General features: G+C 39.2%; 1 protein-coding gene across 4 annotated transcripts in view; it reads right to left on the bottom strand.

Annotated features, from left to right (window-relative positions):
- The window catches only part of EFNA5 (ephrin A5), a 547,216-nt gene that overhangs the window by 116,797 nt on the left and 416,610 nt on the right, over window positions 1-13,809 (bottom strand). For all 4 annotated transcript variants that reach the window (XM_073677599.1, XM_073677616.1, XM_073677626.1 and 1 more), the window contains exon 3: window positions 13,407-13,699. In XM_073677599.1, coding sequence (XP_073533700.1) covers window positions 13,407-13,699 — 293 coding nt within the window. The remainder of the gene's footprint in view (window positions 1-13,406; window positions 13,700-13,809) is intronic.

Here is a 13,809-nt window from a genome sequence, read left to right as displayed (position 1 = left end):
AGTGCTTACAAGGGCTTTGCTATAGAGCTTGTGAGTGCTGTTTTGAAGCTGGGTGGGAATCTGGATTCAGCTAGCTTTAGTGTCACTGTGCTCCTCCTATGCTAAAAGGGCAAAGATACCTCTGCTTGCAGGATTGGAGAGCGTACAGTTTGAACCAGTGACACGATGATGCCGCTGATCTGACTTGTCAATCAATCAGGAATGCACCCACCCCCACCAGCAGGAAGCCTATGGGCTGTGGAGTGGTGCTCTGTTTTTCAAGAAGATATAAAAAACAATTTACTTAATTTTCTACCAGAAATATGTAGTATATAGGCTAAGATATAATTACATTTATTAAAGGGGCTGCTAACCACCTGCCTATTGTGTCTGGTGCCGATTTCTGCTGGCGATTCTGCGACTTCTGCTGACATCACATTGACCAAGCAGTGCCTTCTCTTTTAGTCTGCTCTGTTGATTGGTCAACGCTGCCAATGTCATGCTGATTGACAGCCGGTTTCTTGCTGTATAACTTAGGGGAGTCAGCTGTCAATCAACAAGACATCTGCAATGGCACCCCTTCAACAGAACACTGAAAGAGAAGGTGCTGTTCGGTTGATGAGGGGTGAAATAAAGCAAGAGAATCGCCGGCTGAGCTTGAAGAGATCGTCCCGGTGCAAACAAGCAGGTAGTTGGCAACTACCTACTAGTTAGCTCTTAGCTCAATACTCAAAAATAATTAATGTCCTGGAAAACTCCTTTAAAGTAACTATCTCAACTACAGAAACACTCCTTCATAGGATGGCTGGTCTGGTGTTAAGTATTTAAAAGTGGGTCCATTTGCTGAAACCACCAGTGGTCATTTGACAATGGCAGGAAGAAATACAATGCATTCAAATGAGTGGGCAACCAATGCACATATGGTCATAGTAAGTGCAGCCAAAGTAAGAGTTGTGCTTTCCAGCAAATTTTTGATTTGGCCATCAGTGGACTCTTCCCCTCTTTTGATGTCCATTTGTCCTACCCATAAAGATACAACCCTTTAAAGTAGTAGTTTAACAATCAAATGTGTAATAGTTTTGATATGAGTGTAGTACATAAAAAGATTGTGTTGGTTTCGTTATATTGACTATGTCCTGGTAATTTGACAGGGCACCAAAACTGAATTGATTAGGTTCATATACACACTCTTAACAATAACGCCTTCAACCTTAGCTTCACTTACAAATGGCAGAAAACCAAGATTGATTTTCTGCATATACAATTGTGTGTCAAATGAGGATGGGTCTATACAAACCAATCTATACTGCGAGGAGATGGCGGTTAGCTCCTTGCTACACACCTCCACGACACACATTTACCCAGTCATTAGCACCATTCCAGTTGGTCAATCCCTATGGTATAGAAGATTTGAATGACAATTTGTGCTCTTAGGCATAGATTTGAAGCGAGGGGATACAGTGGTAGATGTATCAAGAATAGCTACAGGAGAGCTAAAGCTAAACAAAGAGCTGATCTTTTGATGCACTCCAAGAAGACAACAAATAGTAATATTGAGATCAGTTTTATGTAGATTTCTAATGGCCATTGGGACAGAATCCGTAAAATACTAGCCAAACATTGGTTGGTACTAAAAACTGACAATGTGTTGGCTGCTCATCTTCCACAGACCCCTTGCATGACACATAGAAGGAGCAGAAATCTCAAAGACTTTTTGGTAAAAAGCCACTGTATGGCGAAATACACCACTCCTTTTAATACAATAGGTCGAAGCGAGGTTGTTATCCTAGTGGTAATTGTTTGACATGTTGCAATATTCTGAGGTGTCCAACATTTTAATCATCTGATGGAACAAAAGAATATCAAATTAATGGTTACATCTCATGTAACATTCCACATGTGGTATATTATGCCACATGTCCATTCTCTAAAATTGATATTGGGTCTAATATCACATGAAGTTCGAACTTGCAAACATGTCAGGGATATTTTGGCAACCAAAGAGATATCAGATAAGTCCATGCTAAAAACTCTCCCCAGATACACCTTAAAATTAGGAGTATAGACAAAATCCACAGTGTAATTATTGCCGGCATTGTTAAATAGATCCTTGCCCAACACGGGTCTTGATGGCTCATAACACGTAACACAATGTCACCAATAGGTCTCAAAGCGAATGGAGTTTCATTCCATTTTTGTAACAGTCTTGTATGCATACTATCTGGCACCTTGTGTAACTCTTTGCATTTTGGTATGTTTTTAATTATTGTCTTATTTTTAGGTTCGTCGGCATGCCTATTCATGGTCTAATTGGTTTTTGGATTCCATATCCTTATGAACATGATGACATCATTAAATATAGGTCTCTTATGATGATCGGAGGTTTTGAATGTCCTTCATAAGGGTGTATAGATGAAGCGGTACGGAAGGAGAAGGCATAGTTTGTATTGCCATAGTCAATATGTCATATGGCCTTGTGCTATTTGTTTTATTTATTTATTATTATTTTACATTTTTATTTCATTTTACATATCTTATTGATACATTTAAGCTGTATTTTATTATGTTATATTTAATGGTTTATGTATTCTCTCTTTTCACATTTTCATCTCACCAACACTATTACACCAACAATTTTTTCTATACTTATAATACTGAATATTCATTTCACTTTTATTGTTTGTTATCTCTTTTGTTTAGCTTGTTTTATCACATCTTTACAATTCTTCCTTTTGTTTATTTTTGCATCACCTTGTCTTCACATTTTCTACTTGACATTTATTCAACTCTAGTCAGTGTTTACATATATATCATTACACTGCCTCATTATAATACCTTTCCCCTTTGATCCGCCCACTTTATGCTATATGCTGCTTTATCGTAGTGCCTCTCCCCTTCAATCCGCCCCACCCTGCCCCCTGCTATTGGTCTTCCATCTCCCATTCCGTCTATACTTTCCAATATGGTAGTGCCCTTGGTCTCCTTAAAAATGGCTTCCGATGTGCGCATATGTACTATGATCCAATGCCATGTTACTTCATATAGGCCATCATACAATGCCACATGCATGTCATTGATGTCATCGGGTCATGGTTCACCCGACGTACACTGTGCGATGACGGCCATTACGGAAGTACCTTCATTGGTGCAGACCACGAAACATATGCACAGCTCAATTGGCACCATCTAGCTCTCATATATAAACCCAGACAGGACAACATATATGACACCTCCCTTGAGAAAGCAACTATGTGAAACATGCGTTGGGGCAGCCTTGAGAGCACACCCATCCTTTTACACTATGGGTAAGCTAAGCTATTGCATTAACTTGTGCACCAAACATACACATGGGTCTTTCAGAATAATTATTATATGTAATATATGATCTCTATAGGCTCGTGGCACTATTGCAATTTGTTTCTGATGCAATTATGCGTTTCCTATATTTGATACTGGGCATTGATTTTCTCCATTTTCATCTTCCTACTTATTAGACCACCACGATATTTTGCATGTATAGTAATTTTAAACTCATTTCATTATAAAAGCTTTTTATTCTCTTTGGCGGTCTGTGACTACACCATCAGCGGAGGGTTCACAAATTTTGATAGTTTATAGGAGTACACAGCCCCTTTATTCTTCTTATCCAATTAGGGGGGAACACCCATATTAATTATGTTCCCAACCTCGATACATAGTGTGTGCTATATGAATGTATTGGTAGTAACCCTTTAAAGAAGTAGTTTAACCATCAAATGTGTAATAGTTTTGATACGAGTGTAGTACATAAAAAGATTAAAAAGCAAAGTCCGTACTTTATTCGTGATTCTTGTATTCTTTTTCTTTCTAAACCACATATTAAACAATCAGGAGAGTTAGTTATGTAATGATGTGGTTTGGTGTGGTTTGGTTTCTGGTCGGTATTCTCATAACAAAATTAATTCCCATTATTGCTGTGTTGCAAAACACCCTTTGGTTTATAGATAGATCATGTCAGGCAAGCAGAGGAAGTTCGAGCTTAATGAAGCATCAAGCCACAACTATCCGGCTTGGAAGCATCTGCAGGTATTGGTTCCCCCTTGAATTTATTTACTGCATGATGTCAATATGGAGATGTAACATTCAAAAGACAGGGAAATGAGGGCTTTAAAACAGTAATAATATTTAGCCTAATGATCTTAATTTTTGCTACCAAAGGAAACAGACAGCAGGCGCTTCACGCAGGTGGCAGTCTTGAAGGAAAGTATAATTCCATCTGGAAGACCACAGGGGGATTTTATAAGCTGAATGAAACCATATGCAAAGTTGCCAAAATCTTTTCCCACTCCAAGAAAAAAATATGACTGAAAAATAGTCTAAAGAATATTTCAAGTTTGTTTCTTCACGCACTCATTTTATAATAATACCATTTTTAAATCAACTGATTCTAGACGGATATAAGAAGGTAACAGTAGAACAATAAATGGATACAGGTCATTACTTGCTACTAACTCTACGGGCAAGGTCCATCACTACATCACAAAAAAACTGGACAATAATGAGCCAAATAACAAAGCATTGCAACAGTGTACATGTTGATGCCACAGTTAATCTTAAAATTTCCAGAACTGTCTTAATTTTTAACAATCTTAACAAATGAAGGGATTTACCAGGTTTGATAGTAATTGGATTTACACCCACAAACACGTGGTCGGTACTGTCAGTTTTCAGGCATTCCCAGATTGGACCGGAAACAGGACTTAAACATCACTACATTACCAATATCTGGAATGACCTAATGGGATAGTCTCTGATAAAAAAAATGTACTCTCTTAAAGTGGTTGTCGGGGCATCTAATATTAATGACTTATCAATATCAGATCAGTGGGTGCCCAACACCCTCCACCCACACTGATCATGTGTTATTATCTCCAGTGGAGGATGGATGTAATCATTGAATAGAGATGCACATCACAACTCTGTTTAATGTGTAATCATCAGCTACGAACAACTGTAGACAAGTTTTATTCTAGAGAACTAAACATCAGCTCCTATTCACAAAAGTATTAGTAGATATGCAGTTCTTGGCAGCAACCAATACATGTTGAATGGAGCTGTGTTGTTCCACTGGAGGTAATAAATGACTGGTGGGTGTGATGGGTGTAGGACCCCCAGTGATCTGATATTGATGAACTATCCTAAGGAGAAATTATCAATTATAGATGCTTGGGAAACCCATATAGTTACATCCCTTACTCCATGTACATATAATGAAGGCAAAATGTGCCAAATGTGGGGGAAAATAGACTAAATTGAGTAAATGTATACTGTTGGAAACCCCATAGACCAAGTATATAACTGTAAATGGGAAGTTGTATGAGATCTTTGAATGATTTTGCTCAACCTTGTCTATTGTCTGAAAGAAATGTATGCGATCCAAAGTTCTAGGGTTACTGGCTCACATTGAGAAGATCCCAATGAGGTATGGACTCTTACAGGCAAAGCTCCATGAGAAATATGCATGAAGATGGGTGTCTAGTTTGGCTGATATGCGTAGTCATGTTTCAAGGCTTATTCAAGCATCAGACACTTATTTGTTGGGTGGCTATTTATAGGTGGTACTAGTTAGCTGATTTTTTTCCTTCTCGGAACAGTTGCTTTAAGTACTCCACAAGAAAGAAATTTTCTCTTGACCTGTAATTTATTGCCTGACACACTTAAGAGTTAAGAAACATGGATTAGATACTAAAGTGTGATATTTATTTTTCCTCCCAGTTACATTACCCTGAATTGATGCTGTGCAGATGCAAACATTGCAATGTAAGAGGGCTAATAGCATTGTACTGTAATATCACACTTAATAAAAGGAATAAAGCAGTAACTGGCACAGTACTGGGGCATTACTTAACTTTAAGAAACAAAGTAAAACTTTTAGTTTAACCTTTTTTTTTGCAGACCCAATGACTATTCTTGCAAACTCGTAATCTGGTCGTACACAGTAGATGTATATTGGTGGATCGTGTCAATTTCATGACCGACCGACCGGCCATCTAATGTATATGATGGACTCCATACTCTCCTCCTGTAGTAGATTTTAGGGATATAAAGATCAGGCTGTTGGATTTTAACTGGTTGAACCTTTTGTTCTCAGAGAAATAAGTCTCCCCCTCTTCCTACTAAGAAGAAATGCATGTGTATGAGAGGATTGGGAAAGACCGCTGTCATCCAAGAGTGTGCTCTGCCAAGAGCTATTTAATGCGTATAGCCAGCCTTAGTGCAGATAATGAAGGCAGTGATCACTGATCTGTAATTGTTATCCTCAACTGTACACATAGGGCCTGATTCATCAAGACGGGCGCTGATCACAGCAGTTGTACTGGAGTCAGATGCTTTTAATTCATGAAGAGGTGGACGCCTCTTCATGAATCTGGAGCATCCAATGAGTGGAGTGTGAGTTCATGTGCCACACCAGAAATCTTGATCCACTCAGGTAGCGCCACAGTCACAGCTCATCAATTAGACAAGCTTCGGTGTCCAGCCCCCCAGTCCTGCCCCAGTCCTGCCCATTTTGTTGAAGCTGGGAGAAAATTTTGTGAAAATGCTAAAAATCATATTATGCCTGGAATTGAGATTCTGATTTGGCTTTTACCCTAAGTCATATGGCACGACTTGTTAAAGGGTTGATTGTGACTTGCAGGATTGCTACTTCCAATAGGTGGCGCTCTAGAGTACAAGTCCTCTTTTTCTCTGAAGAGGCATTTTGCATATTAAATTTCCCAGAGGAGCATTGCATGGCGAATAAGCCTCCTTACCTTAACGTGCCAGAGTCGGTATGTCACTCTCCATAAAGAGAAACGCTAACCCTTAGACCTCAGTCCAGAGCCTCTCATGCAGCCAAATCAGTTCTCATACTTTGCACTGACGAGGGCCAACAGCCCGAAACACCGTGTCTGCAAATTGAGATTCTGATTTGGCTTTTATCCTAAGTCATATTGCACGACTTGTTAAAGGGTTGATTGCGACTTGTAGGATTGCTACTCCCAATAGGTGGTGCTAGAGAGTACAAATCCTCTTTTTCTCTGAAGATGCAATTTGCATATTATTTTGGTGTAACTGAGTAAATTTTGTGACTTTTCATAGCTTTTACTACAGAATTCTGGTGTGAATGCTTTGATGAATGTGGCCCATAGAGTTGAGTGGTGTGACAGTGTTGTTGTATTTTAATGACTCCCATAGAGCAATTTCTCCAAGCCAAAAGTAAAACTTAAGAATGTTAGTTCAGCTACCCTGAAACTTCACTTGATGTTTAAATTGTCTATTCACTTAACCTTTTCACTGTGTCTCACATCCTTCTGGCAGGAATGACAAGTGAACTCCTGTCCTTGGACTGTATAGAGCTCTAGGTCAGGAGTGTCATGTCAGACAAGCAGATGAAAAGACCTCCTGCTTGGTAATGAGAAGCATGTCATCGTTCAGAAAGCACCAGATCATTGTTGATTCCCCAGGTCAAAATTGGAGGCCAAAGCTCGCCAGAACTAAGGACCAGGCTACAGTCAATTTGTATTCCCCAAATAGCACATACATTGCTTATACTTTACCAATGACCATTACAACCAGGGTCTACGTGACATAAAACAAAGCATGGCTTCTCCCATATAACTGAGAGCGGAGTTCATGTCTGATACAGATGGAAGCTTTTTTTTTTTTAAAATGAAAAGTTTAAATTACAAAATGCAAAACCTTCCAAGCTAAATACATTACTGGGGAAATAGGATCTGCACAACTAAAATACGGTCAATTATCCAATATAACCCCAGTGCTTTGTTTAGAACGTTGATTTGACTACAAAAGGGCCAAATATATTCTTTTTTATTGTAAACTCAGCTCCACTTTTAACCCATTCCCATTGACCAATTTTTGTCTTTCATTTTATCCTTATTCTATAGATTAATTTTATTTTCTGATAAATCAAACTTTTATGGATATGTTGATGTTTAATACAGTACCTTCTATTTATGTGTTATTTTTTTTAAATTTCTTTATTTCTAGATTGGGGAAGAGGGAGGGATTTAAATACTTATTTGTTTGTATTTTTTATTTTATTTTAAATGACCTTCTTTTTAGTCCCTTTATAATTCTTAAACCTATGAGTGTTTGGTTTGTTTTAATATATGCTGCAAAAATTCATTATTGTACTATATAAAAAAAAATAATCTCCTATGAAGGCAAGCCCAGGGCCCATAGCTGTGTACCAAAAAACTGATGCTGCTGCCATGGCATGCCATTATTACTGTACATTGCAGGGGGGAAAATGATTTGTTGCAATGTGAACGCACCCACCATTTAAAGCTATATACCATAAATGCTGCTGTAGAGATTGACAGCTCCTGAGCGCACCCCATATATCCAACATCATATGGGTGACATACATGTATCTCATATGCTGGGAAGTGTGCAAATATCTATCTATCTATCTCAGGGGTGGACATACCATTAGGGTAACCTGTGCAGGCACACACGGGCCCAAGTGGTAAGGGGGCCCACTTCTACCACCAAAGCAGCAAGCATCTTCTTTCAGAGACACATACAGTATATGGGTGCATTATAGTGAACTACAAGACTATAAAGGACCCATATACTGTTCTTGCACAAGGGCCTCTTTATGTCCGAATCTGATCTATCTATCTACAGTATATATTGATTTTTATTTATTTATTTCTATCTATATTTATCGGTCGATCTAGATATTAATCTATTTAGCTATCCATCTATCTTCGTATCTATCCAAAGAAAGAATAAAAAACTCTGAGCAAATTTTTTTTAGATCTCCTTTGTTAGTGCGCCAGTATTGAATAACTTGCAATTAAATGATATCCATGTACTTACATTTTGCAAACTAAAGTTAAGCAACCAGCTAGACAATGCAAAAGAAGAAATTTCCCCCTTTCCCTTCACTTCCTACGATTCACTTCACTTTAGTATATGGTCACGCCTGGAGATCAGCTCCATCGCATGTGACAGTTGCCGAAAATTTCTGCATTAATCCATTGCGTGAACACGACCTAAAGAAACAATCCTTCTGCACAACTGGCTAGGTGAATCTTATACTGTCACATTAAGAGGCCATTCCCATCTTTTCTACGGTACTTATTAAAATTCTATAAGCCGTTTGAGAGAATCTACCTAAATAATATAAATATATAAATTGTATATGTGAATCAGAGGGTCAATACTTTACATCTCGACTTTGAATTGGAACTTATACATAAATAGCTACTAATTAAAATCATATTTTTCTGTATTCCCAATTTTACAATGTTTTATCCACGTATCTAATCCTCTATATATTCTGTTTTGGAGATCCCGACTGCCTTGTATGAGTGTTGCTCTCCTATGGTCCTTTCACTCTTCAGTCTCCATTGTCAATACCTTCCTAGGGATTATTGGTGCGGAGCACAATAACTAACTAAATCCAGCTCTTTTAATAATAGGTTAGTGAAGGGCATTAAGGATGTGGACATGAATGTAGATGGTGAGATCAGGGCTCCTGGATCTTTAAAAGAGGATCTCAAGGATACGGTAATTGATTAAACATTCACTTCACTCTGCAAAGGGGACTTTTATAAAGAACTTTTAATAGTTCTCCATTAAATGATATATAATGCAGCATTTTGTAACTGTAACTAAAACACCTCCGCTGACTAATAAATGAATACTCTGTAACATCAAAAATGGAATTACAGCTAAATTGAAACGTTCAAGATTTCAGTTACTCGGCACAAATAATGTTCGCTCCACTGGCTAAAATGAGTTTCCTTAGGCTTTTTTATTGTGCTTTGTCTACGTTCATGAATATCCATATTTTGAGAGATTTGCTTGTAACATGGCTCATACATCCATCCTGGGCCTCTTAAACCGAGCGTTATTTACAGTAGTGAAATCACATTCTCACAAGCTGTGTAATTTCTAGTAGTAAACTGATTTCGCAGCCGGGTAATACAGATGTGTCTCAATGGTCCATTTTTTATTCTGCAGTTTAAGAAGTTAAGGGCCTATTTATAAGTGTGGAGAACAAAAACCATATGCCACGGAAAAGTACCGTACGATGTGTTTTCTATAAAAGTTTTCCCTGGAAGCGTTAAAGACATAAATAAGAACCAGTAATACTTTCTACACTTTTAAATAAATGTCTTTTACATGTCACCTACAATTCTACTTGTGTCTATACAAAACTACCTATCTATCTATCTATCTACCTATCTATCTTGACCTATTTCTATCTATCTATCTGCATCTATTTCTATCTATCTATGAATTATCTATTTATGAGGAGTGCATTTTATTATTACAAATCTGAATTCACAACTATCACAATACCAGTTGGAAAAAAATCTTATACTGCGGCTGCTTTTATTCCGCTGTACCGTAGGTTTATTTCAGCTTCTGTCTTATGGCTTCAGTACCTGGACCTTGTATCACCATATAATCATGTAGAATCGAGGGAGGTCCGGACATTGCAGCCATAATACAGATGCTAGAATGCAAGCAGAATAGGAAATAGGTAATGTAGCTGGAAATATGATGATTGCCTATTGCCCATACTGTGAGGAAGGGGTGTTCCTGCGTACAAAGATGAACAATGCTTCAATATTTGCATAGGGGAGAGGGTGTTAGAATTTTCTTACAAGCTTTATATTAAGTAGCTTGTTATTCTTCTAGATTAAGAGGACTAAATAAAATCTGTGTACATCCCAGAGAACAACTTTAAAGGGGAAATACACAAGTGTTCGATTCACTACACTGGCCCGACATATACTGCAATCAAGCATTACATAGCTGGCAGGTAAATAAATAGACTGCTTCTGACAAGAACGTGCTGGTTCCCTTAAAGCAATTATTTATTTTTTAACATCCCTAAAATAATGTTTATAAACAGGTAAATGGTTAAGAGCAAATGTAGTTTTGCTTCTTATCAGTTCTTATCAGTGGGTTTGGCTTGGTTTGTTGATATAGGATGGACACACAAATGAACATTGGTTGGAAGTGTTAAGGCCCCGTCACACTGAGTGACGCTGCAACGATCCCGACAACGATACGACCTGTTAGGGATCATTGCTGCGTCGCTATGTGGTCGCTGGTGAGCTGTCAAACAGGCAGGCTCACCAACGATCAGGGGAGCAGTGACATCGTGGAAAGAATCTTTCCACAATGTCCTGCTCCTGGTTACGAGCCTGCTGAAGCAGGAGCAGGCTGGTAACTATGGTAAACATCGGGTTACTAGGGGCACACGCGCTCCTAGTAACCCGTTGTTTATCATGGTTACCACTCTGCTACAGTAAGCGGGAGGTTACCGCTCACTTTAGCAGGCTCGTAACCATGATAAACAGCGGGTTACTAAGTGCGCGTGTGCCCCTAGTAATCCGATGTTTACCATAGTTACCAGCCTGCTCGCTGCTCCCGCTGGTCACACACAGCGATGTGTGCTGACCAGCGGGAGAGCAACGACCAAAAAATGGTCCAGGACTCTTTGCAGCGATCAGCGACCTCACAGCAGGGGCCTGATCGTTGCAAAGTGTCACACATAGCGACATCGCTGGTGAAGTCGCTGTTGCGTCACCAAAACCGTGACACAGCAGCGATCTCGCTATGTGAGACGGGGGCTTTAGACTTATATAGTCATCCTCACAGATGGCTCTAACCCACAAGATCAAAAATATGTGTGACCACATTTCACTTTGTGTCTATCAAAATGACTTGTTGGGGTGTGGTTCTCTCATAGGTTCACTCATGAATTCCCTGGGGAGGTTGAGTTTGGCCTTCAGGTTTTGTGCCCTCTGTAACACCTTGAGGCTATGTGCCCACGTAGCAGATTTGATGCAGAGCGTTGTTGCCTCTCTCTGGCAGAAAAAAACACATGCAGATTTACATGCATTTTTTTCTGCCAGAGAGAAGCGTTTTTTCAGCGTTTTTACATGCGTTTTCGCATACATTTTTTCAAGCACTTTTCCAAGCGATTTTGAGCATCACTTGGAAAAGTGCTTGACAAGTTGGTCACACAATATAAATCCATGCAACCGGCATGGATTTATATTGTGTGACCAACTTAGATGCTTTAAATGCTGCATCTATAGTAAAAAAAAAAAAAAAAGAATTAAACAGTTAAAAATAAAAAAAACCTGTATACTCACCTCTCCAGTCTCCTCCCGGCGGCGATCCTCTCTCTTCGGCGTCCCGCGGTGTACTTGCAGGACCTGCGGTGACGTCATTTAGTCAGCTGATGGTCACACGACCATCACCTGACCACTGACGTCAGCGGTCGCGTGATCATCAGCTGACTAAATGACGTCACCGCAGGTCCTGCAAGTACACCGCGGGACGCCGAGGAGAGAGGATTGCCGCCGGGAGCAGACTGGAGAGGTGAGTATACAGTTTTTTTTTATTTTTAACTTTTTCATTTCTTTGTTTTACCACGTTGTAGCCAGGATGAAGAGGAGTTGTAGTCTCCTCTTCGTCCTGGGTACCACACACACTATGCTGCAAATTCGCGGCAATTGAATTTAATTGAAACGCAGCAAATCCACATATACCTGCGGGTTTGCTGCGTTTCAATGTTCCTCAATGGCCGCAAATTTGCAGCGTAATCACGGTAGAAATGGTCATGCTGCGTTTTGCAACGCAATGCGAATTTGGCGCGCTAATTAGCGCATCATGTGCACAGCTCATCCGAATTCACATTGCTTTGCATGGAAGACGGTTTTAAAAGCATTTTCGTGGCGTTTTAGCGGCCATAGAAACGCCGCAAAAACGCTACGTGGGCACATGGCCTGACTGAGAATAAAACTGGTTCTCAGTTCAACTGGGGTGGCAGCTTAGATGGTTGCTGGGAGCATGATGGGTTCTTTCCAAGCTTTGATGAGGGGAGGTCACTGATCCCTAGTTCTTGCTGTGGCCTGCTGGACTGGTCCAGAGAGATGGGAAAGGTTTATTGGGAGCACTTCTCCTTTTGGAGGAGATTGTGATAGACCACATCTTTTTGCTCTTTTTGTTTGGCACCCCTCAAATGTTTTTAATACTTGGATGGAGAGCACAATCTTGGCATCTTAAAAAATGGGCTTTGTAAACCAGACAACCTTGTTAAGTAATGGATCTTTGAGGACACCATGAGAAGGTACTATGCCACTTTTAAAGCATATTATGTAATTTCTAATGAAAATAAGTGAGAACTGAGCTGGAACTATGCCAAGTTTGCTATATAAATCATAATTTTATATTGGTACATGTATCAAAATAGTATTATAATGATCAGTATAGTGATAAACCAGTTCTTAGCCAGCCAGCTCTGTAACTTTGATGAACAAGACTAAGGTCATTCCTAAAGCCTCAGACTATAGAGACCATGGGTTTCCATTGTCTGTACAAAGCAATAAAATAGGATAAATTGTACTCACATATATAGTAATATTCTCTTCCTGGTCTAAATTCAAATCCTAATGAGAAGGGAGTGAAGAGTTGGAATTTTTCTGAAAACTTTAGAGGTCCATTGGAAGAGTGGGGTCGATTGCACTCCCATCTTTTGAAGCCTTTGGATGTGTGATCACAGGAGCTGTAGCCATCAAAGTTCACCATGAATAAAACGTATCTTTCAGTTTTATCTTCAGGCACGGAGTCTTCATAATGAGGGCAGAATACATCTAGATAGTCATTGATACAGACATCAATGTGGTAGTCACCTCTCATAAACCTGCCATTACAGAAGGAAATAAAAAGAAAGGGTTAATATTGGAAGCGCATGTTTAGCTTTTACATATTAGAAGCTCTTAAATACATATTAAATTTTTAAACAGAACTAAC

The sequence above is a fragment of the Phyllobates terribilis genome, unplaced genomic scaffold (assembly GCF_046119375.1).
Source record: "Phyllobates terribilis strain yellow unplaced genomic scaffold, ASM4611937v1 Scaffold_1__5_contigs__length_1240528914, whole genome shotgun sequence".
In the NCBI taxonomy this organism is placed as follows: Eukaryota; Metazoa; Chordata; class Amphibia; order Anura; family Dendrobatidae; genus Phyllobates; species Phyllobates terribilis.
The sequence above is the reverse complement of the archived record's forward strand: the minus strand, read 5'-3'. Positions and strand labels throughout refer to the sequence as shown.